The sequence below is a fragment of the Opisthorchis viverrini genome, assembly GCF_000715545.1.
Source record: "Opisthorchis viverrini unplaced genomic scaffold opera_v5_9, whole genome shotgun sequence".
Lineage (NCBI taxonomy): Eukaryota > Metazoa > Platyhelminthes > Trematoda > Opisthorchiida > Opisthorchiidae > Opisthorchis > Opisthorchis viverrini.
The window spans coordinates 3,579,370-3,607,048 of record NW_008751665.1 but is presented as its reverse complement, the minus strand read 5'-3'; the positions used below and the strand labels follow the sequence as shown (position 1 = coordinate 3,607,048).

The 27,679-nt window shown below is 43.3% G+C and overlaps 2 protein-coding genes across 2 annotated transcripts in view; one reads left to right on the top strand and one right to left on the bottom strand.

The window, feature by feature from the left end:
* The window catches only part of T265_00924 (hypothetical protein), a gene marked incomplete at both ends in the record, with an annotated part of 65,230 nt that overhangs the window by 3,972 nt on the left and 33,579 nt on the right, over positions 1 to 27,679 (bottom strand). Inside the window, one exon of the mRNA XM_009164819.1 lies at positions 4,836 to 4,908. Coding sequence (XP_009163083.1) covers positions 4,836 to 4,908 — 73 coding nt within the window. The remainder of the gene's footprint in view (positions 1 to 4,835; positions 4,909 to 27,679) is intronic.
* T265_00926 (hypothetical protein) lies at positions 568 to 26,696 on the top strand (the record flags this gene model as incomplete). Its single annotated transcript, XM_009164821.1, has 3 exons — positions 568 to 630; positions 24,801 to 24,865; positions 26,561 to 26,696. The coding sequence occupies 3 exons, from the start codon at positions 568 to 570 to the stop codon at positions 26,694 to 26,696; spliced, it is 264 nt and encodes an 87-aa protein (XP_009163085.1).

The window sequence follows — 27,679 nt, the reverse complement described above, 5'->3', positions numbered from 1 at the left end:
TTCCACGGATTGGCCTGCGGGCTCCCCAATAAAATACCTTCAAATGTGGAGGTGTTCTAGCCAAGTCAGTCCAGATGTTATCTGCGATACGGATCTAGAGGAGTATACTCGAAAAAGGTTAGAAATTTGGGCCTTCTGGGTCGAACACAAATATGCCATGGTGTGATTGAAATTGCCGGTTGGAATATTCAATTCAAGAACTATCAATCACTGACACAATTGACCTGTTTTGATATGCATCAATAAGAGTGTCATGCTACAGTGTGTGGAATCGGATACCCACCGTCCAAGTACAACTTTGTTTCGATGTCACGCTTTACACACCACTTCGCGGCATGGATATCGTTTAAAAGTCTTTCAGGTGACAGACATTTCTCATCAGTGGAATAGCCCAGAAAGAAACCAGTCTTGGTTTCACCCCTGATGAGAAGACTTAATTTCTACTTATGATTGATCACTTCAGTTTGGCCCGAAGAAAAGAGAAACATCTGCAGTAAACTGTATCCATGGCTGATTCCTCGCTGTTTGTTGAAGTTAATTATAGTGAAGGTGGAATCCGCTGGCAACATGTTTAAGCAACGAAACCAAAATAGCTATTCAGCAACGGTGGTTGAACCAGGCTTGAGTAAAGTAAGGCTGTCTTGCAAGAATAGCTAATTTTTTTGAGACAGTGCGTCTGACCATACTATCAACAGTTTAGAACGAAGCCAACTCAGATCGACATGGCTTCGACTCATCTGAGTGAATGCCACCAAACTGCTCAACCCCTTCCCTCTTGTTTGTCAAAGTGATTTGTTCAACTTCCGGGGTAGAACTTACTGGTAAACTCACAGACTATTCCACGTTCACCTAGCCCCCCGTGTTCTGTCAAGACTACTTTTTATATCTGAAGGCAAAGGACTTCTCGGCATTTCTTGTGAATTTCCGCTGTAGAACATTACTCTTATTGTATTAGAAAGTATACGAGCGAATTACTGGTACGAAGAGAATATGAATTGCTCATATTGGTTGGGCTGGATCTTTGCTTGAACTACTGTTAGAATGGCTGGCAGAGGTAAAGTATCACCCCCATCGCGTACTCCTATTCCTGGGTTTCTTGGAACGTTAAACCTGTTTGATTATGATGTGTACTTTTGAAGCTGAATGACTTTCACGTAAACCGGAGCAATTTAAATTTGTGAGGAACTTCCACATCAAACTTTTCATACCTCTGTCACCTCTGTTAAGGCTTCCCGACAGTATGCCATACATATTCCGATATGATTCCTGACCTGACCAGTGTTCCAAGGTGTACTAGCACAAACTGAAAAACGATTAAACATTATGTGATGGTTTTCGCGGGAGGTGTATTGTTCAGTTTCAACATGAATAATTGCGCCAGGACAGGAGGACGACTGTTCAAAACGAGAGTGATATGAGACTGAACGATTAAACACTAATTTGGGGGCACCCTTCGATACATGCAGCTCTTCTCATTTCCTTCTTCATATGTCTATCGGAACACTTTTTAATTACCATGCAGTGATGCCGCGAGTTTTATCGAAAATTTCTGCGGAAAATGCCAAGGCTTCCAGAAATGAAAAAATGCACGGTTTTGAAGAAAATCGGTGGCCTGTGTGTCTACATCGTGTGGAAGATATTTGGAACACTAAACTGCAAACTTGTCCAAAAAACCGTGTGCGTCAAAAACTTTCCGATAGTCTTACGCTTAGCTTTGAGACAAGAAAGTTAGACCACACTGAAAACTAAGACAGCACATTAGCGAAATACACTCATTTGCAAACAAATTTGGTTTTGTGAGGGACTCACCTGGAACCCAGATGAATCTCTTGTTTATGATGTTTGCAGGCAAGTGATTGTGCTGCCTCGTGTTTCAGTTGGTCCCAGATATCGCGATACATGTTTGAACGTAACAAACTACTCATCATAAGCGAGAGATTCAGCTGGCTTCCAGCTGAGTTTCTCGTAAAAAACAAATTTATCCGCATATGAGTGCATCTCGTTAATTTTGTGCAATTTGGTTTCAAGTAGGAGAACATAATGTTGACGGACTAAGTTACGGACTATTGGACAGGGAAGCAAAACTCTCATATGAATCTTGTTTAAAAAACTGAATATCCATCTTCTCCTTCAACGCGTCTTCCTAAACTTTCCTGTTGCTCAAATGCAAACAAAAGTGACTCCACAAATTCCGCAATAGATCTCACTTTTCAAGAGACACGAAGCGGATTTACGAGAAAACATACTACTCGCATGCCCCCATCAGTAGTATCCACCGTTACACAAGTACTGCTTATTAAATAAGCGCAATAGAAGTATAGAAGAAAATTAACACATTTCGCCAGCATCATTCGTTTGAATTTGCAACTGCAGATGAATAAGTTTTTACTCGTCTAGTCTGCTAATAACACAAATGAACTGTCGCAATCTTTTCGCTCATCCTGGTCAGCCGAACGATCGCAGCTGGACTTGGTCAGCGGTTTCCAGACCGCACCGCACTGCACTGTCTACCCATCTAATGGATACCAGCCAGTTTGTCAATCAAAGTTTATCCCCTATTCCTGAAAGAAAACCATCATTTTCGACAGCAACTGCTAGTCTTCTGTGTAATGTGTTCGTATTCACACTCACAGACTAACGCAAGAAGGTGCGACTGCTTTATGCACATGGGAACAACGGTCTAAACAGGATTGTCTGAGACAAATTGATGAACCCTTCGCTACGATGGACAAATATGATTAAGTGGTGTGTTGTGTTAAGGCGCAAAAACGACGTTGAAATAACAGCGAATGAATATACTCCTTTCTTCGTAAGATATCTGCTTCCGAACCTAGCGCCCCCGTTTATGATTGCCCTACGATAGCTAGTCATCCCCAACAATTGGCGCCTGAAAAAATGGATTTCTTAAACGCTGTAATACCAGATGTGTGCTGACTGTACCGCAGACAGACTCGAAACACTGATTGAGTGAGGTCAGTACTCCTGTTTTAAGGTTCCACTTGATACCAACAGACCTATTCGTCTTCGAGCACAGTTACTGTCAGGCGGTCTAGAGAGTTCCGGTTGCTTGGCACTATGACCTGAGTGACACACCTCTACAAATGACGGTTCTAACCATTGAGAGATGTTGACCGATAGATTCCAGTACGGTCACTGTCATATGGACACCATCGTCAGCCCCAACATCATTCAAAGCGACACCAATCGAGTACGCTGGTGAATCAATGTTGCACAACCCTATCAATTTATGTAGTTAAAGTTTTACAGTTGGAACAAGAAAAACCGGACAGGATGGGGGTCTTGGGGCTAGCCCAAAGCAAACATCTGAGGCTCATACACCTCCGAGACAACTTGGTTGGTAACGTCAGTGACATCGGTTAGACGCCGTATTGTTTAGTGTTTCCAGCCAAGTACACAGAGGGTCAAATTAACCTCATCATCGAAGATGGACAGCACCAAAAACACACAAAATTTTCGTACCAGTCTTCATCCCTTTCTGTCGTGTCCAATTGTATCCACCTCTAGATTTTTGTCACTCCGAATTAGGCACGAAAATCAGCGCTTGTCCCGGCAGACGATAAGTCGACGGCACATTCAGCTGAAGAATATTATACGCCTGGGTTATTCAGAATTGATTCAGATAAGGTTCCCGTTAGAACCGAATTAGTTTGCAAATGGGTAGTCTATCTAAGTTCCTTTTTCGGTGCCAGCCACACAGTCACACCATTCACGAGGACTACTTGAACCTACCTGCTAATTTATGGCGGTGTCACAGTCACACCAATATCTGAAAACAAATTAGCATAAACACCTGTCGCAGCCCCAGCCGGAATTGCGTCAAAAATGGTGACAAACCGGTGACTGATGTTTATCGCAGAACACACAACTCTGACGTACCGTAAGACAGGTGAAAAGTTGTGTTTCGGTATAAAATAAGGATTGTGAACCGTGTAAAGAACCTCCCGGCCACGAGGAAGCAGGGGCAGTGTTGAATAAGAATCCAATTACACATTGCGCAACCGAAAAGACAGATGAATGCCACGAACTTTTTCTCATCTCATCCACCCCTATATGATGTTCATACCATGGTAAAACGGATGGTTTTCCGACTGACCACTCTCCCTGATCCTTCAAAAATCGATAAACGATGTATGATAACTACTCGATTTTCCATCTGAGGTGTACCGAGTATTGTCTCTGGAACTAACTAATCAACGAGACACGCAGCTGTGATGATAACACCTCAACAGCTTGTTGCGTGCGGTATGAATCACATGTTTGCGATTCATTAGCTACGTCAATCCACCAGACTGCGATATCGGTGGAAACGGCTGCCACCAATTAAACCCCAACTCAAACGGAAGGAGGCGGTTCCTACTGGTCCCATTGGGAGATCGAACCATCCAGTGGCATTGACTACGAGACTGGACACCTGTAGAGACAAGGCGGTTGTGTTGACCGCGGACTGGCACATTTATCGCAATGTTTACTGTAAATTCAGGCCAAGTCAAAGCGATTGAGTGGTGTGCAAACTTCCTAATTCCGGGAGAACAAGCATGTCATAAACATTCAGGCCAAGTCAAAGTGATTGAGTGATGTGCAAACTTTCTAATTCCGGGAAAACAAGTATGTCATAAACTTATGTGTCATATTTTGTTTTGCCAGAGTTAGATAGATGATCGCGTTCGAAGCAGTGGATACTGTAGGTGGTGAATTCTGTATGTCTAGAACTAGAAATGTATCGATTTAATCACATGTGATCGCACTTGATCAGTTTCCTTAACCTTTCGATCGATCTGATGGATATATTGGTGAATTACCTGAGTCAAACCTACCTGTTTGTTTATGGAAACATGCGGCTCGGTTCTTACCCATCTCGTCTTGCCCGCTAGTGGTGCACTTGTTTGACTTTATCGGATGAAAAAACACATAAAGAAAGCTACAATCAGTTCCACTTTAATAATGATTTCACAACAGTTCTGGCTTTCTACAGCGTTAGAGGCCTTTTTGAAAATCACTCGAACTCAACCAAGGAGATTATTGATTATTTGGCGAACGAATGAAGGAAAAACTGGGATTGGCAGATACTCAGTCATTCGGTTCATTCCAATCAAAATGCGCCTAGACTCTGCAAACCAAAGTTGCAGGTCTTACGTGTAGCTAGAAACAACTTTATCGCATTTACCATTTACCAGGTTTATCGTTTCTTGTACAGGATTTTCTGACTGGTGCCCTTCCAGAACTTCTCGTAACAAGTCTTACGAGATTCTTCTCAGTTTTGTCTGCTCCCTTTCAACTCCGATTGTTCATAGTCCAAGAAAATGCGCTTACTGAGTTCGTGATCGATTTCAAGTTGACGAGCGACAGAAGGTCTTGCGTCTGACTGACTGTGAATTGAGATAGCCACTTCATGGATCTAACAGATAACTGTCCCTGAGCTGCATGTGACATGACCTTACTCACAAACCTCAAGGCCATAATGAGAGTGGTCTCTGCAGCGACCAGTATGCTCGTGGCTCAACACCAGCCCAAGTTGTGCTCTCGATCTAATCAAACTGGGTAAACTGAAGAGCAGCACATCAGTTCTTCGTGTGTAAAGTGACACTGGAATAAACAGGGGAAGCGCCATTTGGAAGCTTGTTCTGCCCAATTGTTCGATGGACAACTTTTTGGCTAATCTCCCTGTTGTATCTGCTGATTCGCCGATCTGTTGTATCTGACAGCTGACTCGCCGCAGTGCCTAATGCCGGAAAAAAAGACTCACAGAAGGGGACACAACAGCCATGTTCCGAACAAGCGAGTGCCAGAGCGTGAGTGCGTGCGAGTGCAAAAGTACAGCGTCTTAAGCTATTTATTGGAGGAACACTGTCTGAACTTGGTCCAATACAGATACATGCGGTCTGGCTTTGGTACGAGGCTGCGACGCGCTGCATAGTAGGGGGTGGGCGTTGTCTGACCATGATCAACGCTGACTCGCGCTGTTTGTGTTTGAGACAAGGCTGTGAAGCGCCCCATATTGAGAGGGCGTTGTCTGTCTGATCAACATCTAGAGAAGCTGAGAGTCTCAGTAGATTTCGGGCACTCAGTGGTCGCTTTCAGGAATCTGGCCCTCCTGATACTCCTAGTTTAAGATACCAGGGAAAACAAGAAGCTGCGCCGGACTGTGCGGAACTACGAACGCGGGAAGTTAATGAACGACCAAGAGGCGAATCCGAAAGTTCGGTGTCCCTGTCAAATACTCCGAGCTGCTCTGATTCGAAGCATACAAGTACTAGGGAGCCTTCTTGGCTGAATAAACTGGAAATAAAGCGCAGAGTGAAACGATCAAGGCGTAATATCATGTGTACTTTGAATTAGAAGAAACTGGCACTCAGTGGTCATGAAGACAGTCTAGATTATTGGGGAAGAATGGAGAATTCACAGGCATCTGGATAAAGGCGAGGGGTCTTTTGCGGCTTGGTATGCCGTTCTTGCGCTAGATAAACATCAGTGTACCGCGATAAACACTTACTTGCAACGTAAGTTCGTGTCGACGAGTGCTTCAGTTAAAATTCGTCTGAGTCTATACCCTAGAGAGCTGTTTGTCAGATACGAACAAGAGTTCATTCGAAAAGTTAATGTGCACGCTCCTACCCAACCGGAACTGACTCTGTGCCGCAAATGAACCAAATAGAGGAACCATGAAGTATTCTTTTTGATAACAGTAGGCAAGAACTTTTTGTACCCTCAAGTGCGTTGAATTTGGATTAACTTCTCATCGACCTTCCCAGCATTTCTCACTATTTCCCCGGTAAACATGTTCTATACATGTCAGATCAAAATCGATAGCCCCTGTTCGGTGCTGAGCCGGGGCAGAGAGAACAAGGGAGAATTTTGTGCAACGTGAGAAATTATACCGTCTAGCTTGAAGTCGGTTCCAAGTGAAGCAAAATACTCCGCTGTTTATGTCTTGCATACCAGAAGTGCGAGTACAGCAAACAGAAGATCGATAATCTTTGCCCAACTGTCAGTTTGGCAGACTCGGCTGAGATAACTTAGAACTCGGGTGCGTATTGTAACAAATCTAATTGATGGCGGACACCAGTTCTCAACGTTTCGTTCTTCCATTGTGAATCCTGTGATGGTCACTTCACACCATCTCTCAAAATAGATCACTGCAAAGTTTCGCTAACTTCTGTGTATTGTAGTTGGCGTGCACCAGAAACTTATGTTTTGTTTTCAAACATGGCTAGACTTGACTTGAGAATTTAGTGTTACGCAGTTTTACGGGGGTGCTTCCAGAGCCTGAGGCCCTGATTTTTAAAGCGTGCTCATGGGGCTGTATCAACCTACTGACCCTCATTCATTTACGAGTACACTCGGCACATTATTCAACCAGAACCACCAGTACTTTCGTTGAGACAGTGTGCTGAGATCTGGCCCCATATTGACAAAACTCAGCATCAGACCCAGCACTAGACACATGCTCTACTCGAACTCAGACCAGGAGAAAACTAATTTTGAGAAATCGCGTCCGACAGGTGTTAAATGTCATGAGAACTACCTTGGAACAGTGGTGAGGTAACGGTCAACCCTCTATGTCTGGTGCAGAAATGTGAGACATGGAGCTTATTTGCCCGGTATCATTCAAGAACACAGTATCGACCAGGAAACTACTCACAAGGTTGCTGAAAACTCTTCGACAGCCCACGACCGGTTTCGCCCTTCACTCTGGACTCATCAGGTAGGCGCACTCCCCGAGTTTCCGTAAACCTTATGATCTATTTGAACCAAAATTGGACTGTTTTCGAGAAATACACTCATTTGCAAATCAATTTGGTTTACACGGGAGACTCAGTTGAGAGCAACCTTTTGAGTAGTTTCCTTTATGAAAATATTCTGCGATATCTCGACTATCATGCCAACTGAATCATGAGGCGGCCTGTGTGCAGCACATTCAGTTGGAGGACATCATAAATGAGCGATTCAATTGAGTCACCCGTGAGAACCAAATTGATTTGTGAATGAATGTGTTTCTCGAAAACAGTATCGACCAGTTTCAATATCAGCCGTGAAAGAAGGACGAAACACTAAAAAGTTATCGGCTGCTGAGTCGGCAAAATCAAAGATCTGTTCGTGAGTCATCGCTGTCCGAGTTCGGTCAACAGCGTTCATAGATTCACAAAGCTCGGAAATCGATAATCGCAGATTTCCGATAAAACAAACAAGTAAAAAAAAGAACTGCCACAGGTTTCGGTAGGAACCAACCCCCATTCATAAGTAAATCAGGAGGGAGTGCGCGTGCCGTCTCAAATCCAGTGTATCAGAACTACAGCTATTTATCCGGTCGAATCCAATGTGTGGTCCATAACATCACAGATAGGTGAAATGATTCGGTTAGCTCCTCAGATGAGCAGCAGTCATGTTCCACACAGGATCCTATCATCTGGACTTGAAAATGTTCACTTTGGTAGTTCACCTGAGCCAATAAATGATGACTTCCCAGCCGTCAAACTTACAGTGGTGCGCTGAGTTTTTTGCAGCGTAGTTGTTTTGAAACACACTCTTGACAGTTTGGGTTGAAGTCCACCCTGATATGCCTGCGAATTTCTGATGGTACGGGCTTATCCGGCATACAAGTGTAACACTGTTGGAGTGTGAATTGTTATTCATACAGAATAACAGGATCCGTAAAGAGCGGAGTACACGCGAAGTTGTTGCTGTTATCCGCTCACTGATTTCGGCTAGAAGAAATTTTGTTGGACTTCAAGTTCAGACAGGATCAGTATTTCTGTCGGACCCCTGACCTGACCATCAGACATCCACCTGTACGCGCTGCTGGTAGTTAAGTAATGTCACACGAGTTCATCTCTTTTTATGAAACCTATTCACTCTTTTCTGTGGCCTCATTCTATTTTGATTAACTTTGCGGTAAACCTCAACCTACGGTGTATAGGCTAGCTCTGTTTTTGGGATACCACTGGTTTGTTTTGGCGTGCCCTAATTATACCTATCTTATGCGTCATCGTTGCTTGATTTTATGGCGCTGTGAAGATGAACGTGCGCAGTCTGTGAGATGTGTGCAGTGGAGTAGATTCGAGACACGTCCAGTACAGCGGGCCCAAAACCAGGGCCCTGCGCTGTACGTGCAGAGGCCAAACTGGAATCCTCGATAATAAAGTTTTTAATATCCTAGCTGACGACTTGATTCTGCTCTTGATGTAAAAACCTAGTAACATTTTCCCTTACATATGTTGAGACGCTGTTGGATTTTGTTGCACGTTTCCTAGGGGAATCACTGCAACCGAACCACTGTGAACGATAGATTCTTTCGCGCTTTTTACTGCTAAAACGGTACGATAAAGTACATCAACTTATTCCTACCTGATCAGTTGGAGCAGACTGATGGGCAGCTCGTGAATGTAGCAAGATAGCTAATCAAAATGAGATGATTCCGAGGGACAGGTGAACAACCAGTATAAATTTCAAACACGTCAAACTACTACTGGGTGTTTGAACTCAATCAACCCATCATCAAACGAGGTTTCTCGCCAGCTAGGACTCTCGGGAAAAGTTTACACAAACAAGACATTTGATGGCGCTAATGGTCATCTTCACACGCTGACAGAACCAATCCCTTGACTTTCAATAGGAAGAAAATTTGGGGCAAGTAAACAAGTCTGATTCGGTTATACTCCACACGAATACTTTGATCTGATCAAGTTATCCATGGTAGGACGTTGAACGAACTGTAAACGGACTGGTTAGTTTTACCAAGCATAGACTTGGTCGCGGCAGCAAAAGTGAGACGGCAAACCACACACTTCAGGATTCTTGTCTGTAGATACATAATACTCAATGCTATTGTAGATAACTTGGCAAGTACACTCTTAGTACAAGTAGATCGATGACCTGGGTTCAGTGTATTTCTCTGTCTGAAGAGTGTAGATACTAGACTGGAATAAGGTTATCTTCAAAGCGCACTTTCTTGATAAGCACACACTTCGATTCATGCTGTTGTGACGTTCTTCTGTACAAATGAGAGGGTATGGTGGTAAGTAAAAGGAGTAAAACTAGATGCTGACGGAACATACTACTCATAAGTAAAGAAGTTTAAGGTCTGCTGAAGCACTCCTTCGGTGTATAGCTCTCTGAAGAAAGTAACAGGGCTAAGATACTGTCAGACTGCACAAGCCTGGAGAGCAGCAGTCGAGATGACAGAGCTGGGTTCGAACCGCAAACTTTCTGGTTAGTAAGTTGGCGCCTTAACAATTGAACTATTTAGAGCTCAACACTCCTCCTCATTAGGATACAGAAAGTGTTTCGACACCCCTTCACAAGTATAACCTTTTTTGCGGTTCATTGGGCAGCTCCCAGAATCCGTCAACCCTATGATCTACCTGAACATTAAATTGTACATAGATGGCGAAATTCGACCATTTGCAAGTGAGGTCACATACGCTTTTGCGCTCACAAGAATAAAGAAAACTCGGGGATGGCGGTGACTTGGTGAGCCCCAAGAGGGACAAAACCGGTCGTGGGCCGTCGTAGGGGTTTCAGCAGCCCTATGGTCAGGATGTCCCAGCAAGAAGGTATGTTGTGATACCTGGGATATCGTACCAACTGAAAACAAGGGGGGCTTCAGAACATTCATTTGAAGAAGAAATATGTTGTGATATCTGGGATATCGTACCAACTGAAAAGTGGGGCTTCAGAACATTCATTTGAAGAAGAACAACCCATCTGGGAGTTAGCTGAGCCTCCAATTAAAACCGAATTGTTGTACAAATATTAGTGCGTTTCGCCAGCTAAATGCTGTCATCGTTCGGAACGAGGAACGGCGAAATCATCCAGTGCCGTTGTCGTCAATAGTTGTTTTTTTAAATCAGACTGAAGATACTTGAATTTAACTCGTTAAATAAGACAGAATTTCTGGAAAATAAAAGTATAGAGAACACGTACACAATCTTGTTTGGTTTGTCGTGATTTCTGTGAAAGGTTGCTCTGTACTGATTCCGCACAGTACACATAGAAGTTCTATCTAATGAAGCGCCGTGATGATAAAAAGTCCGTGTACTCCAGAAATAGCTATACAAACTTCCCGTCTGGCTTTCTTCAGTACGACTGTATTTACCATGTGTCATAACCCCGAAGACTGTCTGAGCCAAAAAACACGTCTATTGTGGCTCACGTAACATTTCCGAGCGACAAGACTGCAAAGGAACTAATTGCGCCGCTGGTGCATTTGTGGGCATGTACAGACATTTTCAGACATTTTTTCAGCAGAATGGAGGGTTCTTGTCACCAGCAGTTTATTTTTAGAGCTTCTATTGTAAATCACTGACACCACGGACATTCAGAGCAACGGCTTTCCAATAGATATTCATTACCACAATCCTACTGCGGTTGTCCGGTGCTCAGTGATTGACATAGCATGTGTATGAAAAGTGCTCGTCAACCTGAGTAACCGGGCTGTACACTTTCAGAAAGCTGAAGGAATTCCGCCTCTTGTAATGCAAACAGATTTGAACCAAGTCATTCTGTTCTTTCTCTGACAGAGCCATAACTTCGAAGGCTGAGATGAAGTAGTCTCTTGGAAGCATCACCGTATTGGATGGTTGGGACCGATGGTCATTATTCACGCGTGAACGCTTCGCCTTCCAAAGTGACTTACTCTAGAACATACACTTTCGAGGATAGTTCCCTCCGTTTGTCAGAGTTAGATGAGGGAGATGCGTAGTAGTTTCTTTCAAACCAAACTGGTTTGCAACTGAGTATATTTCGCTGATTTGTCGGAATTTGGTTTCAAGTAGAACATAAGGTTGACGGAAACTGGGGGACTGCGTTTATCTGATGAGCCCCAAGAAGGGCGAAACCATTCTTATGAGTAGCGCATTACGAATAGTTTCTTCCAAGTTTTTTCAATGGCTCGGTTAGATCGGTAATTAATGGTGAGCGGTGGTGTTGAAATAAAAATGAAAAAAAAGTTTTGCATAAAACTGATTGTTAGTTAGTAAGTTTTTTTTAGCCAGAATTAATTGAGGACGGTCAAACTGTAGGCAGAACAGGTGCTCAGACTCGTACCCTTATGTTGTATTTATGTTTTTGTGTTCATCTGAAAGCGGCGTTCTCGATGAACAAGTCGTGTCAGTTTAACTTTTGAGGAACATTCTGGCGGTTGAAACGGACAACAAGCAACTGATTAGGAGTAAACCGTTGAATCCGTGCGTACAAAAAAAAGTTACGCTAACTTTCATTCTTCAAGGTTAAAGATGCGTAACGCATCCAGATATCTTATTACTGGAAAAGTTGGACAGCGGTGCTGAGTCAAGGTGACTTGCCCACCGCTACGCCTAAAAGTCCTCAAAAGAAACGCTGATGATGATCTACTGATAGGTTTCCACAGCCTCAAACATTGGGGTTAGAAACCAGACGGATACATGCTGTAAGGGTTTCTAGTGGAGACTTAGACGGACAAATAAATAGACAAATGTAGGTAGATGGATTAGATAGATAGATAGATAGATAGATAGATAGATGATAGATAGATAGATAGATAGATAGATAGATAGATAGATAGATAGATAGATAGATAGATAGATAGATAGATAGATAGATAGGATAGAAGAATGATAGATATGTTGTTAGATATATAGTTGGATAGATAGATAAATAGATATACATTTAGATGGATGGATAGTTAGATACATAGATAGATAGATAGATAGATAGAAAGATAGATAGATAGATAGATAGATAAACAGATAAATTTGACTGCTTCGCTTCTGACTGTTTGGATATCAGAGGATTCCCATCACAAAACTGGTTGACACCAGGTATCTCAAATCAGATAGCATAAGAAAACCAGTTAAATGGACTTGTCCGAATCCGTGTCTCAGGAATGGTAAGTCGGTGAACTATAAAGTCGAATAATTGGATTTCCTTATGAAAATATGGGCTTGCAATTGTTAGAAGATGTTCCTAGCATGGTCGCAGGATGTTGCTGATGAGGCTTCTGACTAGGGGGAGGGGTTTCTAATTTAGCACGCCTGGGCAAAATCGTAGACAGAAATATTTTAGGAACATCTTCCTCCTCCTTCCTAAGTAGTCAACATCAAAGTAGTGCAAATGACACGCAAGCGTACGCAAACTTACACAGGAAAATGTGACGTACTTCCTTATTAGAAAGAGAGTATTCTCATGACCTCTAAGAATATTTTACAACGGAAGATGTTTAAATTAAGAGGAAAAAGGAAGTGATTCCTAGAAATGTATAGCACTTAGACCTGTTAAATACCTAAGCGCAGTTAAGAGGGCTCTCTTTTGTGAGAAGTGCATCAACGGAGTGACATTTTCAAGCACTAAGAGAACCATATATTGGGCTAAAGATGTTGCGGCCTGATCCGTTTTCGATGGGAAGGAAACAGGGGAACAGAAATCAGAGTGCCAGATCATTACATTATCGACAACGATTTGTAAACTCTTCAAGTTTTAGGCGTCAAACAAGTCATGCTTCGGTTCATGAAAGTTTGCATTCTCCGGTTGATAAAAATTGACTTTCAAGGATGCCAAAAAGAAATCAACCTGCTAAACAGTATAGGCCAGCTGTCACATTGAGCCCTACTCACTCAGTTCATTGCAGGATTGGTGAATGCGATCGGTCATGAACCACATGAAATTTTCAGTTTTTTTTGTTCACATGAGCTACGATAAATATCCTGAGAGTATCTCAGATCCCTGTGCTTCTTCAAGTACACAGCGCTAACCGAAAATTATTACATACAGTTTCTAGCGAACTACACTCAGTTGCATACCAATTTCGGTTTTGAGGTGTGATTCACCTGGAATCCTGCGGAACCTCTTGATTGTGAAGTTTTAGGCAACTGAATGTGCTGCACCAGGTTGCCTCATGTTTCAGTAGGCACGATAGTTACAGACTAAATACGGGTTTGATGTTCAACACGAACGGCCTGACTCAAACTACCTGGTTAACCAGACAAAGGCTTATATTCTCAGGTTAGCGAACGCCTTTTTACTGTTCGCTCAAACGCACAATGGACCAGCTGAACAATTTACAACCGTCTCAGAGCCAGACGTTTGACGGATACCCGAGAAGAGTTTCCAACATTTCGCGATGCAAAAAAAACCGAAACTATCTGTATCAATGTGCGAATTTTCGCCACTTTTGTAGCATCCAGTCTACTGATTTAGCCCCATAAGTAAATTATTCAACTCTAAAAAAAACTTGAAAATCATGGTTGAGAAAATACTCAGATTTCTATGGATCTCCTTGTGCGGTACTGATACGTCAGTGACTATGGGTCGGCACACAATCCAGTTCCGGAGAAGCAAAAGGCAGAGCTGTGCTATTTCAGTTTGACTGAAGGAGTCGAACTTATCGGTCCATCGTAACACTCGCACTAAGAAACTGGAGGCAGCCTCCAATGACTAATAGAGATGGAAGATAAACGGATTCTACCTTCGGCAAACAGAAGCATGGCTCCCCGTCGTTCCTGACAGACAACCTGTAAAGACCTCATAAGCAAGGCACAGAACAGTGCAGCATGGGTAATGGAACTGGTGCTTGTCAATTTATTGGACGAGTTAAAGAGGTACATAACATATGACGCAAGCAATTTCGGTTCAGACAAAAATAACTAGTTAGATGTGATATGGTGTGTTCTCATCCTATCTGACAGACTGACCACTGTCAAGGAAGCTGGACTTGATTAAGAAGCACCGTTCGAGAGAGCTCTGCGGTTTAGGCGCCAAATTGCTGATCCGGGGCTCGAATTCGACCCCAGCATCTCGACTGCTTCTGTCTAGGCTTGGGCTAACTGGCAGTCCCGGAGCCCTCGTACTTCCATTAGATGTCATGACATCTAGACACCGAATGGATGTCGCAGCTGAACAATTGATCTTATTGATTACAGCAGCGCTGCGTCTAAAAACCTTCAGTGGATAAGTAGTCTTCGAGGATGCTAGACAGCCAAGCATTTGACAGCGACATAAGTAACTTCAGTGACCAAGTTATATCAATCTGATCTGAGTCCGACATATTTGCAGACCGGGACGGATATCCTCTATTTCATTGTTTAGTTCCTTTAATGCTTTAAAGTGTAAAGTATTTCGGAGTATTAGACATAAATTTATCTGATCACTGTCCGACAGATCCAACGGGATCATGTCTGACATCAGTTACATGTGTGCGGACTTGTCCTGGATACAACTTCCGATTAGTGAATACAGGATGAGATTCGGATGTCTAGGTAACGACATCTGATTTTGAGATTATATCCATCAACTGTGTATAATACCCGTCTTCAATCGGTCCCCTCCCTTTACCTTCATGTCATGTTCCCTTGAGTGAAAGGGAGCAGGTCTTCGCTGCGGATTTATTTATTAGAAAATGCCAACTGACCAGTTACAGACTGTTGGAGAGGAAAGCAAAACTCTCATTTGCATCCTATTAAAAAAACTGAACATCCATCTTCTCTTAAACGCGTTTTTCTAAACTTTTCTGGATATTCATTGACTGTTGCTCAAATCCAAGCAAATGCTACAAAGCAAATTCACAAATTCCGCAATAGATCTCCTTTTTCAAGAGACGCAAAGCGGACTTACAAGAAGAAACCATACTACTCACATGACTCCCCATAGGTAGTATCACCGTTACACTAGTATTTATTTGCTTCAACATTCGGTGCGCGCTACAGACAGGGGAGAATTTATCACGGCATAGTTTGCTACGATAGACAGAACCGAAAACAGCGCCAATTCACTGCGTCGCTTTGTGTGTACCAGGCTCGAGACCAGGTCAGTTCGTCGTGGATGATTCATCGCGGACCAAGTTGGCACAAGCTCATTCATCACAAGACCACTCAAGCGGGAGGCAATTCGTCGCGGGAATATCCGTTGCCTGACTATTTGGCAAACGGCCAAATGGGTTTACTCATGTGGAAGTCTCGAAACCTCCGGGCCGTTTGATTCTTGTAAAACCTTAGCAGGAGACCTAACACTTTCAAAGTTTAAAACCAAATTGCCTGAGCAACAAACCACGAAGTTTGTAGGTCCGATTAACTGACTCAGCCGGTAACGGGCAAAATAGCTGTTTAATACTCTGAAATTCGAGCATGCTAACATTTCCTTTCGGTTAATCCTTTAGTTCAATCTCCACCAGCGTGCTCTTATCTGGAAAGTGACGCCAGTTTCGGTCATGTTCCCCTTGGGAAGTTCACCCGCGCTTAATGTCCACCAAGTTCCAAGCAACTGATAGACGTTGGGTTTGCAGTCCGCCTGTCGGTTTCTTGGTTTACGAAAAAGAAGCGCTGTGGTTCACTGTTAACATCTTCAAATCAAAACCGCGTTTCAGGAAGATCGTTTTATCATATCTCACTTCCTAGAGGCGCTGTTATTCTTTTTTAAGTTACGATTACGGAACCTCATTGCCACATAATTGAAGGCAGTCTGTCCGTCTCTGAGCTGTGTGTTGCAGCCGGCTCAGCTCAGTCCTTCTCGTTTAACCAGGTTAAGTGTTCATCTTTGATGACGCATGTAAGCTGGCCTACAATAGATGTCTGCAGAGGCTCCATCCTGGTTAATTATCCTATTGTTTGAAGATCTACCACTTGGCTATGTACGCAGCTCTCTTCCGGTCCGTTCTGAGCACTGTCCCTTCAGTAGTTGGCAGGTCCTGTATTCATCATTAAAGCAACATATACAACGCTATGTGCCGTGCTTTTTTATAGTCCGTTACACATTCCTAAGTGTTGAATACATGCAATCTATATTGATGATCATTTTTTGTAGCTTAGCCTTATTACCATCACTTGTCCATATGGCGCCATCCTTCCTCCCTGTTTTATGCAATCATATACAAAGGTGGATTCTAACTTGTTTATGCTTTGATAAAACATAGGCAGAGCTAAATCTGTCAACATATAACATGGACTTAGCGGCACCACACTGCATAGCACAGCGTATTTACTACATGCGGTTGACGGTATAGATGACGACATAGGGTACAGAGAGACTACCGTAGACCAAAGTTTTTCAGAGAGCAAACACTGTGGAATCGAATGCACTTAGTTGTTCAGGCCACTTTAGATAACTGGCAGAAACTCGCGTCCAAGAACCACCTGATAGGGTTGACAGTCCTGGAAACATGAAGTTCCTTTACTGAAGCAGCCTTAAGGTTGTTTTGAGAGACTGTACCTTCCGCTTTGGGTCACTCGACTGAGGCCTGGAAAGCACACGACGATGTCTCGTTGCTGCTACAGAGAACAGCCTTTTGAGAGAGGTCCAGACTCTGTCCAGTACAAAATGCAAAAGCAGATGCTTTGGTAGAGTCAAACTTTTGGGTCACCAGCTTGCTGTTTGGTAAACTCCGAGGCACATTTGCTTTATGTTAGATGCCAGTCAGATATCACTATCCTAAGGAAGGCGACATCATCTGCTGTGGGGTTAGGAGAGTGCTGTCAGGCTATCCCTTACCTGTACGGTACGCTACTAGGCATCTCTAAGAGGGCAGTTGCACGCTGCTGAAATGCGATAAAACTGAAGGATGATATCGGGGTCTCAGTAATGAACCCATACCCCCGCGAACCTTATTCCCTCAAAACTATCTCGCCTCCAACGACTTGCATATGACCCAAAACTGGGCTAGGTGCGAACCATCTATAGCCCTTGTACTATGCGCTCACGTCCACTGAAATGACCACTGCTGACCAGCACATCTGATCGTAGCTGTTCATTGACCCTAACCTCGTGGACTGTTCCCGAGCTAGTACACGACCAGAGCGCTCTCTCTATGACTCATTCGTGACATGAATTGGGCGGTGACTTGAGTTCCGCAGCTGCTTTCGCGTGACAGGTTCGGATCATCATCATCCTTCTAAGCTTTCGTGATTTTTTGTGTGAAACATCTTGTTTAGTTCTACTACTTCATAAAAGTACGTTTATACAGACACACTGTAGTAGCCAATGTAAAAGGTGCAGAAAGCTGGTGGAGTTGAATGAACTCTGCTGACAATAACGATGGGAAACTACGTCAGCATTCCCTGCCTCTGACCACTTGTCTAAATGTTCTGTAAACCTAATAGTAGTTTCAGTAGTTTGGAAAGAATCAATCTTTGAACAGAATATTTGAAGATTTTCTGTCTGTCTTAGGTGTTCTTTTGCACCAAGTGTGAGTAGAAAGTCAACGCTTGAGTTTTGAATGTACTCACGATATTCCTTCACTCTGACTCAACCACATATCGGATAAATGTAATCGATCAGAAAAACGGGTCTAAATTCCACAATCAATAGTAAAACCGTGAAAATTTGTTTGGGTTTGGCCACTTATTTTGGGCTGTGGCTCGGCCATATGAGACTCAATGTCTATACGAAGTGGCTTGAGGTCTAGCCTAAAAAAGGCTTGGAAAATTGCGCTTTCTGCCATACTGTGTTGGTCGGGGATATCTAATTCAAAGAGAAACTTCTATCACATGAGGACTTATCGTAGGATATTGATTCTCTGTGACCAACAGACGTGTCACGTGCTGCGACAGATCAGTCAACATGAAATTCACGTGTACTAAAAGGGGTAAGGTCCAACGGACTGCAGAAATTCTATTCTCGAAGAACTGGAATCTCCCCGGGGGGGGGGAGTTCTCACTGGGTTAGAACCACTGGACAAAGAAACCCAAGTCTAAAACGATACAGGCATTCAAGTCTTGAACAGAAAATTGAACTGTTTTTTCCTCTCACTGTTAATTTTACTTGAAGCAGACGGGTGATTCATATTTGTTTTACTGTCATGTTTAAAATATGAAAAAAGAATATCCTTCAGTGGTATCATTCATCAGGTGCCTAGCTACCGCTTCTCCGAATGAATCATCAGGGCTGAGATACTGTCAGACTGTTAAAGCCTAGACAAGAACAGCCAATATTCCAGGATTGGGTTCGAACCACAGACCTTACGGTCAGTCGGTTTGTGACTTCAGCACTGAGCTATTCCGTGGCTAACATAATGCAGTAGAGTTCTTGGAGCCGTATTCGTACAAGTAGTATGGGATTACCGAATTTATGAAGAAGAAATTGAGGGAAACTTGCATTGTAAACAGCGTTTTTTTCCGGCTAGAACTACGAACTAACTTCCCATTAAACGGATGAGTAGGACTGCTTCATTTGGTTAGGCACAGTCTTTAAAATACTCCCGTGTGGCGTCTATTACCTTGACGGTTGAAATTCCCCACATTTACTCTGTCCCTATTTATAACCCCCGACCCACTTTTGTGTTTGATGCTTGCGTATGGACTGAATTTCGTTTGCCCCACCACTTCACTCGTTTGACCTTGAGGTTATCCAGTCATTTGTGGTCGACCTTATGCACGAGTGACTGTATCACGTGGAAGCCTGTTTGTTCATTTGGTTCGTATTTTTGTAGCCCAAGTGGACCATTTGTTGCGGACGAGTATCTACTGTCGAGGCTTGTATATTTTGTGAATCGACGTCTTACGTCAGTAGTACTGTATAGAAACCCAGCTCCGACTTTGTTTTGCCTTCCCGGAGGTTCTACGTCACTCGAAGATACCGTTTATCCGTTGCAACCCGCTTTATGCAGTTCACATGATTCTTCAGGCGTGTGTATCCTTTCCCCAATTTCAGCTTATTTTTAATCCCGACGATAAGACGATATTCGTTAACGTCGAAGTTACAACATTGTGGAAGCACATCATTGGTAAATGTATGATGAGAAAAGTGCATTTGTCTATCGCGTTCCTTCAAAAGCGACACTACTTATAGGTTCGGTGAAATTCTTGAACTACTCGCTATGTTTCTCACAACTTTTGGAGCTCACCTGATGGACATAATTCTAGAATTTTCATTTTTATTTTAAACTTGAACACAATTTTGATTTCTATCCAGATGAGCACTCAGTTAAAAACTGTCATCAGGCACATTCCGTTGAAGATGACTTTAAAGGAAACAAAGTGACTTAGGGGAGCCTAATGCCAACAACACCGCAGTTTGCGCAACCAAATCACCATCACGAATGCCCTGACAGGGTAGGCTGGTGACGGTCCCGTAGCTTATAAAAAGCCACTTACGAAGGCATCCAGACAAGAAGACTGTGAAACTGTGACTAAGTTATGGTTTATTGGATCGTAGAAATGGTTTTTCAACAGGTCGAATATCTTATGCAGAACCTTCATTTATCTGAAATTTTCCAAAACGTTTCGTTACAGAATAATCTAGCTTTCCATCACTTCTAACGGTACACGCAGAACTGACGTAATGATGGATCGATCGGTCGCCGGAATGATCGACCGAAAAAGCAGTTCTGTGACATGAATGATCCTCAGTCAAATTGGATTTCTTTTCAACTGCGTGTCACTCACACGGTTGATCCAGAATTAACGTGAGATGCATTCGTGCACATTTCGCCTCGAGTCAATTCGGACAGTCTTCGATTCTAAATCCGATTAGTTTTCCTGTCGACGAAATCTAACATATGACGTTGTGAATTAACCACAATTCGTATTGAGGATGTAAAAAAGCACTTCTTTCGAGCAAACGAATCAAGTTTATGGTCTACTCAGATTTCGATGAACAACGAAATCGTATACTAAGCTTCTCTAGAAGTTGGGTGAGAAGTCTATCAGCCAGTTGACTAAAAACTGATCAGTTATCGACAACTAACTAATTCGGATAATTCTGGCCAATTAGGCATGGAATTACTCACGTGACTTGTGAACAAGTTGGTACACGCTGTACGAAATTTTGTGGATTGGCACGGAAAGTTGGAATGTTAGGAGAAAGCTGTGGAGAGAACACGGATTGGTGAGTTTGAAAAGAAAATCGCGGAAAGTATCACGAATGTACCATGTTGTGTATGCCGTTGTCGGCTGCCTTACTTTTCGCCCCCCAAGAAACACAAAGCAAGTCTAATGTTGCATCCGTCCGAAGTAGACGAAACCAATCGTATCGGTGGTTAGTAATCGCCCTCCACCACTGGTACCGTTGGTAACTGATGAAGTAGCGCTCATTTGAAAAGCAGGATTGATGGGGGCGGGGAGACCTCGTCAATCGGATGAGCCTTTAGAAAGGCGAAACGAGTAGTGTTCCATCAACCTCACCAGTTCTGTTATTTCTGATTTTCTGCTGCGTGACACGAGACCTCGCATCTTGAAGGGATCGTGGGACACTATAGACAGAAAACCGATTCCCATCTTCGCATGTGATTCAAAAGAGGTCCAAAATGGGAATGAAAAAAATACACGCAACATGCTGGATTTTACATCGGGCAAATGTCAGGACTGTGCAACAATTACAGTGGGAGGGGACTCACGAGGAGACTGAAAATCGATTTGTCCGAAAGCCAGCACTGAGGTCCGTTTTTGTCTGGAGATGATCTATATAGCTAGGCGAGTGGGCATTACAACAAATCTATGCAATAGCACCATGCGGAGAGGACAACCGAGTGACATGAATAACACCATTTGACTTCGTTCTCGTACTCATAATTAAGCATCCCAACTGATGTCTTCCTGCCCCCAGTCTGTCGGAGCTAACGGAAGCTTCACGTACGTTTTGAACTTGTTAGCTATATTCATCGAGTAATATTGGGAACTCAGGGGCATTTGGTGTTAGGGGGAATTCCACACGGATCCCTCTTTACCGCTACGGCCGGCCGACCCATCCCACGCAAGATTGGCCGAGAATTCGGGACGCTTGCCGGTCCGGCATCAACTCGAGATCTGATTGGTCGAAAGTCTGGGCCCAACAGCCAATAATGACCCAGTATTGCCGAATGCCAGTTTCCAATGCCGCATCCAGAACGTATCAGAATTTCCAGAAAGTTATTACCGGCTACGCTATATATATGGAGGGTTGTGCAAGTGCTCCTGACTTCGCTTCGGGCGTTAATATACCTTTGCACCCGTGGTGGTTGTTTCTGAAGTGAACACTAGCTTGGGAGGCTCAGACCAAGAATTGAGCTGAGAAAGATACCGTTACTACATTTAGAAAATAACTTATACTGAACAGTACTTGTCTAAGAGGGGACTTTGAACGACTCCCCTGTCTACAGTGCACACCCACTCAGTTTTAGTGCCGTACGTTAGGTCAGTGATGATGACATCAAACAAAATCTCTCTTCCAGAATGATAATGCAAGAAGTTGTAAGTGTGGGGAAGTCGAAGAATAGTCGTGGACAATGTCAGAATGATTCAAGGAAGAAAAGGAGTTTCCAGTCAGGAGTTGGACGATGTTGTTATGTTGCGGGACTGTCAACGTCATTCACCGGGTGTGTATGCTCCCGTGCCGTTCCTTTCCACAAGTCGCGCCAGACATTCAGAGAAGTGTAATAGAGATGAGAGGTGATGACAGAGGCATAAGTTACCCCTGCATCACTGGACGCATTAACACGAAGGGAGCTGAGTAGTCTCGGGGAGAATCGTCAGACGACAGAACGAAAGCGGTCAGACTTATCATCTTTATCGCCGAACTTTTCTATTTTGACGTTTTCTTGACTCATGACTCCAGACCCCTTTGATATGATTACATAACAGATGTAATTTGCTCTGCTGTCCAAGTATGAACGCCTCCCATGCAAACTAGATTTCCCTGAATGCGATATTACTCATCAATTGCATCAAGGTTGAGTTATGTGAAGAGGGACCCTATGGTGGACTGGTATCCATTTTTGGATTGGCCAACCGCATCGAAAGAGCTTAGTGGACGCAGTAGAGAATGCCACAAAGAGTATTCGTCAGTCTGAAAACTCACCCAAGGGAATATGAAAGGGGAGTGATAAAGAGAGGATAGCTCTTAGGCCATCAGCATGTCTAACCGGCGACCTAAATTGTCAACTGAAGTAGAACATACCTTAACCTTTGACCTTTACAGTGCATGCAGAGAGTTAGGGGACACATTTTAGGCACACATGAATGAATGAGGGCATTCAGCTATTCCTGTAAACACAAGTAGAATACGTTTGGATCGAAAAAATGCGGTTCACTATGCTATGGCACTTAAGAACAGATTGGAGACAGCAGTAGAGACATTCAGTCTAACAAACAAGCTAAAGCCTTGCCCTGGTGATCACAGCATGGCATATTGGGATCTGCACTTCATATGAGATACACCCCACATGTGACCAGCCTAGCAGTGGAACTGAACGATGTCAATTGCGTATAGACTGAGGATTGAATTGCTAATAAGCCAAGTCCACAAAATATCCCTGTGGCGGTCTGTAGTTAGGCATGATTTGACTTGATTCCATACACAAGATGTGTTCATTCATGGCCACTTCTAGCACCATGGCGAGCTCAGCACACTCAGTGCGCTAAGACATTTTTGTAGTCTATGGTGATGGCCACATAAAGTCGGATCTGGCAGTGCCACAGGCTCAACTCTCTGGTAACCTCAGAAACCTAAGACGGATCTGGTAAACTTACTACATCCACTGACGTTTCGTCGACGGATCACTGTATGTCCACTGGTGACCAGCTAGTCCAATGCGATCGGCGCAAACAGAATCAAGACCGCTGTAGGTCCGACAGCTCCGACGATACTCTTACTCACTGCACGTTTCAAACCACTGGCTTGAAATTAGCAACTGATGAACTGATGAACTCCAGTTCTTAACATGTCCCAACATGCTGTCCTGTTTTATACTTTCGCTTCCCAGTTCACCAGATCCACCTCAGCAGCTTTTAGACTTTTATTCAAAGTATCCAATTATCGGTGCTTTTGTCGGCAAGTTTCTATTTTCTCACATTCGACTGACCTTAAAGAAGCTGCTCCCGTCCCTTGAGGAAACATATCCCAGCAAACTCAATTGGATGAATACAACGGTGACCTCCATTTCGTTCGAATCCATGGGCTAATCCTCATGTTCTGCACTCGTTCGGCTCAGTAAACATCTGATGTCCGCCCAAAGCAAATCACGCGAATTCCGCTCAACTATCGAAGATTGCACTGACAGATACTCAGTGTTCTGGTGCTGAACAAGAGGAGGAATGTAGCTGTTCATGGGCTCCGGTTGTTCAACATCATTTCCCAAGTGTACCAAGAGCCACGTGACCTTGGCAAGGGGAAATCTCAGCTGACGGCCCACGGTTTATTCATCAAAACCTCACACAATGATCCATTATCTTCGTTGCAGTCGAGGTGCACGGCGAACTAATCGAGATTCCATCCAGCGCATTTTAGTTGACGATCAGACTAAAGTGCTCGATAGCAGCCCCTTATGTTCGGAAAACACATAAGCGTCCATAAGCAGGAGAATGTGAGCAGTGGTCTAGTGAACCAGACTCGACAATGATATTTAACACCCATTCATCAGGCCGATACTCGAGCTGTACGCTTGAATCGTTTTACGGAAGCCGCATCGTTCATTAGATAAAGATTGAAGAACACAGGTGCAAGGACGCACCCTTGTTTTACTCTTGAATCCCTTAAAGTCAACCCCTTCGTTTGCCTCTTCGTTCCCATTCCGTCATGCAGGCTTCTGGAAAGTTTAACGCATTTAAGAGGACTACCGTATTTAGAATGAATAGCCTGAATTACTTCTTCATTGACGGAGTCGAAGGGCTTGGTGAAGTCTGTGAAAAAAAACATGGTGCGGCCGATATTCGCGAGGTTGTTGTGCAACAGCTATCAAGTCCATTGTGCTACGGGATCCACAGTGTTCCTCGGAGATGTGTGCGTCGATCACTGTCAGCTGTCAGGTGCTTAGGTAGCACTCGTGCCAGAAGCCTATTAGTACAGTTCAAAAAAGAGTGTCGCCTCCAATCGTCGGGTACAGTCTTGTTTTTTCTTTTCTTCATAAGACGGAGAAGATGCTCAAATTCTGCGAAAACTTGGTCTTCCGGCTAGACAATGAAAGTCATTCGAAGTGAGTTCTGTAGAGTTGGACCAACGCAGTTGAACAGTTCTCTTACGAGCCCTTGAGCTGTCTTGTCATTCCTCGGTTGCATTTTTCTCTGCCCTAAGTATTCGACAGTCGAAGAAAGGTCCAGAGTCCCTCGCTGGGACAGTCAGTTCACTGTAATCCACTTGATGCTTGAGGAGTTTGCTGAAAGGCTTGCGTCATACATCCAATATTTCTGCAGGTTACGTCTGTCGTAATGGAAGTTGCTGAAAGCAAAAAAAACTTGTGTTCTTTAGTTTGACGTTAACTCTAAGTTGTGGATTTTTCCACTCCACGTCACTCACGGTTTGCCCCACCAAGTTAAATCGTTGACTAGAGACGACTGTCAGCTGTGTTCGCGAGCTAATGGACCAGACCAGAAAAGGACAATAAATTACATAGACTTAATACACTACTTAAGGCCATTCGGAATTCTTCGACAGCCCACGACCGGCATTGCCTTTCTTGGGGCCCATCAGGTAGGCCACTTCCCTGAGTTTCCGTCAACCTCATGCTCTACTTGAAACCGAATTGCACGAAATTAGCGAATAGCGAAGTTCACTCATTAGCAAACAAATTTGGTTTCGTTGGTGATTCAACTAGAACACAGCTAAATCTCTCGTTTGTGATGTTTTCAAGCAACTGAATGTGCTACACCAGGCCGCCTCACGTTTCAGTTGGTATGATATTCAACACATCACGATACGTGTATAGACGTCATACACTACTCATAAACGAGAGATTTAACTGGCTTCCAGCTGAGTTTCTCGCAAGACCAAATTTGTTTGCAAATGAGTGCGTATCGCTAAGATAAAGTACAGTTGTCTTACTCTGCTCAAACTTCTTTTAGAGACATCGCTCCAAGAAAGTGACAAATTTTTGCTAGCCTCTGAGGATTCCACTCATTTTATGACCCCGAAGAGGCCAACCAAACTAAATTTACAGGGCAGTTTAGGTCGACAGGTCAAAAAACAGGAACTTATCGGCCAACTTGTCTGAGCAAAGAAGAATAACATGAGTACTGGTAAATTTTCATGATTCTTCTACCTAATTAGCCATGGACGTCTACGGTATATATGGTAAACAGTGGCTGTGAATGTACACAATTTTAGATGACCGGACAAGGAATGTTTGGCTGGTCACTATCACATCGAACATAATTAACCAACTGTCATTCCAAACTGCTTATACCAGTTGGACAAAATTCCACCCCGCTAAAGTCTTTGGGCGTCACCCAACTTCAAGTTCTGTGCTAGTAGAATAGTTCACAACTTCTCAACACACTGGAATCGGCTCCTGTTCTCGATTAATCGGCCAAGCACAGCATATGAGTGGATAGTACACGAGTGCAAACCATATGGAGTAGCTTCCATACCATGCAGGTTATATGAGATGTCGCTTGTATGCACGAATATTCATTCTTCAAACTCGACACCTTCATCAGGTAAGAATCATCCCATACTTCAAAAAAAACATTTTCTTAGTGTTTTCTTAAAAACTATACTGATTCGAAACACCCAGACCGTACTGCTTTGACTCTCCTCACGGTATTTAGTCAATTACGACTCGGTATGACTGTCACTCGGGGGCGAGATGGCCCAAGTGGTTAGAGCGCAAATTTACTGACCGCCAGGGTCCGTGTTCGAACCTGACCTCTGTCTCTCGACTACCCCTGTCTAGGCTTGGGCAACCTGGCAGTATCCCAGCCCTCGTGCAACCTTCAGGTGGCACGGTAGTTAGGCGCCGAAAGGGTGCAACAGCTGAACGATGGCCGTCACTCATTCAATTCTCCTTGAGTCTGCGTTATTCTTCCTGACTTCTCGTTACATATGTCCTCCGAACGTCCAAACTTTTTCTATACCGTTTGCTACGTCCTCACCGGGGTCTTCAAATATATATATATATATATATATATATATATATTCCCCTTTCCTGTAATCCACTATGTCATTACTGAAACAATTCTCTCCCACGTTGGCGAATTAGAGCAGCTGTGTCTACTCAGGCCTACCTTTTTCGGAAATAGGAGGGAAAACTCAGCGCGACCACGCTCCTACCAACAATTTCATGGGCATGAACTCCACAGTGGGCTACCAAGCCAGCTTTCGATTTGCAGCACTTATCACAGTCCTCGCACATGAGCCAAACGAGTTTATCCTGTGTACTGGTTGGAAACGGTGCAAAGGCGTGTGCTGGATAGTGCTTTTCATTTTAGAAAGTAACCAGTAGGATGAAACCAAACAAGATGATTGGCCCTGCGTAGAGTTGCAGAAATTCTAGCTTACCCTAACTGGTGTCTGAGCTACCCAGTCGGCACCACGAGGAGGGCTTCAGCCTGCCAACTACTTACTTACTTACTTACTTACTTACTCTTACTTACTTACTACTTACTTACTTACTTACTTACTTACTTACTTACTTACTTACTTACTTACTTACTTACTTACTTACTTACTTACTTACTTTACTTATTACTTACTTACTTACTTACTTACTTACTTACTTACTTACTTACTTACTTACTTACTTACTTACTTACTTACTTACTTACTTACTTACTTACTTACTTACTTACTTACTTACTTACTTACTTACTTACTTACTTACTTACTTACTTACTTACTTACTTACTTACTTACTTACTTACTTACTTACTTACTTACTTACTTACTTACTTACTTACTTACTTACTTACTTACTTACTTACTTACTTACTTACTTACTTACTTACTTACTTACTTACTTACTTACTTACTTACTTACTTACTTACTTACTTACTTACTTACTTACTTACTTAC